Source organism: Mus musculus, chromosome 16 (assembly GCF_000001635.26).
Source record: "Mus musculus strain C57BL/6J chromosome 16, GRCm38.p6 C57BL/6J".
NCBI classification, from domain to species: Eukaryota; Metazoa; Chordata; class Mammalia; order Rodentia; family Muridae; genus Mus; species Mus musculus.
Genome location: NC_000082.6, coordinates 59,302,743 through 59,307,937, shown reverse-complemented (window position 1 = coordinate 59,307,937; position 5,195 = coordinate 59,302,743). Strand labels below are relative to the sequence as shown.

General features: G+C 36.7%; 1 protein-coding gene across 1 annotated transcript; it reads right to left on the bottom strand.

The window, feature by feature from the left end:
• Positions 1–3,862: 3,862 nt before the first annotated feature.
• On the bottom strand, positions 3,863–4,783 carry Olfr203 (olfactory receptor 203). Its single transcript, NM_146486.2, has one exon. It carries the CDS (start codon positions 4,781–4,783, stop codon positions 3,863–3,865), a length of 921 nt encoding a protein of 306 aa, NP_666697.2.
• Positions 4,784–5,195: the final 412 nt, after the last annotated feature.

Genomic DNA, 5,195 nt, shown 5'->3' with positions numbered 1-5,195 from the left:
ATTGGAAAAAAAGACAACATCTTCAATGAATGATGCTAGTCAAACTGGATGCCTGCATGTAGAAGAATGAAAATAGATCCCTATTTATTACCCTACATAAAACTCAAGTTCAAGATTGATCAAAGACATCAACATAAAACTAGATACACTGAACCTGATAAAAGAGAAGGCAAAGAATGCATTGGCACCAGTGATCACTTTCTCAACAAATAGCAATTGTGGAGGAACCAAGTTCAACAACTAATAAATAGAACCTCATGAAACTAAAAAGCTTCTGTAAAGCAAAGGATACAATCATTTGGACAAAAAGGCCGTCAGTGGAATGGGGAAATTTTTTAACAACTCCACATCCGCTAGTGAACCAATATTGAAAATATGTAAAGAATTAAAAAACTAGGTTAAAAAACAAACAATTCAATTGAAAATATTATGTGCAGATCTAAATATAGAATTCTTAATAGGGGAATCTCAAATGGCTGAGAAACTTTAAAGAAATGCTCACCATTCTTAGCCATCAGGGAAATGCCAATCAGAACTACTTTGAAAGTCCATTTTACACCTGTCAGAATGCCTAAGATCACTAAGACATGTGACAGGTCATGCATGTAAGGACATAGAACAAGGAAATACTTCTCCAGTGCTGGGAGTAGTGCAAACTTGTACAGCTACTAAATCAATGTAGTGTTTCTTTAGAAAATTTGGAATTGTTCTACTTCAAGATTCAACCATACTACTCTTGGGCATATATCCAACGGATTCCTTATCCTACTACAAGGTCACTTCCTCAGCCATGTTCATTGAGACTTTATTCATTATAGTCCAAACCTGGAAGAACCTAGATCCTCTTCAATAGAAGAATAGAAGAAGAAAATGTATTATATTTGAACAATAGACTTCTACTCAGCTGTTAAAAAAGTATGAAATTTGCAGGAAAGTTGTAAATTTTGCTTTCTTCCACTAGATGTAATTATCCTTTCAGAGGCTTACTCCTGAATAACCTCACCCTTTCTAGTTCTTTCTGAACTCTGGCTGGATGGTTCAACTGAGAGCTGTTCTGACTCAAAACTTTTCTCCAAGCTGATTGATTCAAACAGACTTCTCTTGACTTCTCACGGAATTGCTCTGCTTTGAAAAAAAAATGCCTCTGAATTTCACAAACCAAATTTTACTGAATGCACTGGCTGCACAAACTGAATGGAATTGAACAGAACTGTATTTAACTTAACTGCACTGAACTGAATTCAACAGAACTTCAGTACATTGCCTGAACTCAAAGGCACTGCACTCACTGACCTGCCCTCTACTTCTGACTCGCTCTGCAATCTTCTTAAGTAGCCTTCCTTTCTTGTTTGTTCTCAAGAGAGTTTGTTGTCTCCTATCTCTGACTTATTCTGTCAAATCTTTCTCTGATTTGTCACTTTGTCTGCCCCTAAATCAGACATCATTATTTAGGACTAAAAAATGTGTCTTATTCCAGCCAGAGAGAATAAAGGTTTGGCCTTCCAGCTGTATTACTCAGATCTAGAAGGATTCCTTGCCAGAACAGCCATGTTGCTGGATTAAAATTCCTTCACACAGGTTGATAGGACTAGAAAAAAATCTTTCTGAGTGAGGTAACCCAGACCCAGAATTACAAACATGAGCTGTATCATTTATAAAGTGATATTAGCCATCAAGTAAAGTATAACAAAACTGCAATCTGTAGAGCCCAACTGGTTAGGCAAAGAAGAGGTCTTTAGTGGGGGAGGCATGGATCTACCAGAGATAGTGAAACAGATTAGATTTTATTTCATCACATGGCAATAGGAGTGAGCAGTATTAGGTGTTCATGGGGAAGATGGGATGGAGGAAGAATGTGTGGGAGAGATTTTAGAGTTGTGCATTTGGTGTGTGTTGTAGAAACCTGGTACAGTGGAGATTTTCTGGAATCTATGAAGGTGATCCTGATAAGGATTCCTAATAACAGGGGATGTAGAATTTCAACCGTCCATTTCTCAAAGCCAGGCAAAGTTTACAGTGGCAGGACTGGGTAGCATTCAATTAATTTGCTAGTCAATGGGGTCCACATGAATATCCCCAAACATCCCAGGCAGGTGCTAAGCAAACATTTGCTGTCTGGAAACTGACAGCCAGGTCACATTGCTGAGGACAACATCCACAAACTCAAAGAACACGGATAAGTTGAGCTGATGTCTATATGGATTTTTCATTCCTACATTCTAGCACATTTGGTGCAGAAAGGCACTCTGTAGGTTACCAAAAGAAACCCGGACATCAACCCAGCCACAAAACTCTTGACCTATAATCTATTCTTCCTGTAAAATATGCTAGGGAAGTAGTGGCAGAGAACTTGTGGGAGTTGCCAACCAAAGTTTTATTTGATTTAAGGCCCACTCCAAGGGATAAAACCCATACTTGACACTGTTTGGGTAACCAAGAACCAGAGATTAGATAGCTCAAAGAACAAACATGACAGACAAACAAACAAACAAGAAATCAAAACCAAAACCAAAACCAAAAGACAGAAACAAAAACCAAACAATAAAATGATTCTTAATGATACTTTACTATACTCATAGCCTTATCCAGTTATTATCAGAGAGACTTTCTCTGGCAGCAGATGGGAATAGACCCACAAGTAGACATGCAGAGAAAGAGTCTAATTTGGAAGTCTCCATTAAATCCCTCCTGTCAAAGCTCAGAGAATGTTTCAAATAGTCATGTAGTAACCTATTCTAAAAGCAAACAATATACATATTCATGCATATATATGTATACACACACACACACACACACACACACACACACACATGCAAACATGAGTTTAAGTGGCGTTATCCTGCATGTGGGATAATGTGACTTCCAGAAGAGTTGCCAATAAAAAAGACAAGTGCAAGGTGTGGGATACTTCCTTTTGAGTTGTTGGTTAGGGGGCATATACACATGCATACACACATACACAACAGGCTCTCTCTCTCTCTCTCTCTCTCTCTCTCTCTCTCACACACACACACACACACACACACAAACACATACACACACACACACACACACACACACACACACACACGAGTATACACATGAGTGCATGCACCCATAGACTCATGAAGTAAACAGCTTAAATTCTTAAGAAAGTATACTTTCTCACATTTGGTTTAAGGTTAATATTAAGATAAATATTATTTTAAGTTTACATACTGATCATATAATGATATGATATAATTATATATTATATAGTCATATAATTATATGAATTACTGAAAAGAGGTTTGAAATATAGTTTGTTACACACAAAAACTCACATACACACATTCTGTGAGCAATGTGCAGTTATCACATGAAGTAAGAATTTCACTTAAAACTGAGAATATCTGAGCATCAAATATGGAATCTATGTTTTCCTACTATTATGACAGATGAACTTATACTTGTCACTTTTAACCATGAAATAAAATGCATTTAAACTTGTAAAACATATTTTGTAGAGGACAAATATATTTTAAACAAAGGAATTGTACAAACATAGGATTTATTTAGGGAATGTAAATTCAAAGCACTATTAAAATTTATACATTTTGTATATGAATTTTATCTGTAAACACTAGAGTTTGTGTTACAAAGAGACTTAGTTGGCTGATTTAATTTTTATCTATCTGTATGGATTAAAAATAACAGATACTTGAAATCTACCTTTAAAGTGCCCATTAAATATTTATAAATCTATAATATTTCTATTACAATTGCAGAGACTAAAGATTACATTTTATTATTTAGCAATATATCAGGTTACTATATTTGATAACACAAGATTAGAAATTTTGATATATTCAATAAATAAGCACCAATTTTATCTGAAAAATATTTATGGCTTCATGATTTTTCTCAGAGCCCCTAAAACTTCCTTGTTTCTTAAGCTGTAAATGAAGGGGTTTAGTAGAGGAATCACAATGGTGTAAAACAGAGAATACATCTTATTCTTATATTTACTTGGTCCAGACCCAGGGCTCACGTACATAAAGAAGAGAGTTCCATAGAACAGAGAGACAGAGAGTAGGTGGGCACTGCAGGTGGAGAAGGCTTTTCTTCTGCCCCTCTCAGACTTTGTTTTCAGGATGGAAAAGAGGACGTGGGCATAGGAGACTGCAATACTCATGAAGGTAACAGCTTGTATCACAGCAGCAAAAATGAAGACCACAAATGCATTAATAGATGGGTCGGTGCAAGAAATTGTATAGAGTGGCAGGATCTCACAGTAAAAATGATCTATTATATTGGATTTGCAGAAGGTTAATCTAAATAGTAGACCTACATGAATAAGTGGATGCAGAAAACCGATTATATATGAGCCACTTATCAGGCAAGTGCACACTCTGTTGGACATCACCACAAGATAGAGCAAAGGATTGCATATGGCTACATAGCGGTCATAGGCCATCGCTACCAGAAGGAAACATTCTGTAGTTGCACTGGATCCAAAAACATAATATTGGGCCATGCATTCAGAGAGGGAAATCATCTTACCATTGTCTAAGATATTAACAAGCATCCTGGGAGTCACTGAGGATGAAGTACAGGCATCAGCAAAAGCTAAACTTCCAAGGAAAAAGTACATGGGTGTGTGAAGACGAGGGTCCTTCCAGATGAGAACGATCAAGCCAAGGTTGCCCACCATGGTAGTGACATAGATGAAGAAGAACACCAAGAACATGGGAACTTGCAGCTCTGGAAGATCTGTTATTCCTCTGAGAATAAACGCAGTCACCAGGGTCCTGTTCACCTCCATAACATCACATCAGCCTTCTCACTGAAGGGAGATTTAGAGGAAAATATTACCAAGTTTCAAGCAAGATAGAATTGATGTCAATATCACATCTTCTCTCTCACATGCTCATTAATCAAACCTTATTGGCAGATGCCATGCAGGAGGAGCTGCTGAGGGCAATTCAGTTTCTTGGGAAGAAGCCCAATCTATTGGGTGATTTTACTGTAGATTCAATATGAAGGTGAATTCTCATAAAGATAATATTGTTTAGATGAATTAATAATTTTACATAATTCTTGATTTGATTTAACTAGTTTTAGGAAGTTAGGGTAACTGATAGAGAGTTTAAGGAGATGGCTCATGTTATTAACAAAGTTAGAATTAAGAATAGAATGTGCCCCTTTTCTTGGGCTGCATAAGTTTGAAAGGAAAA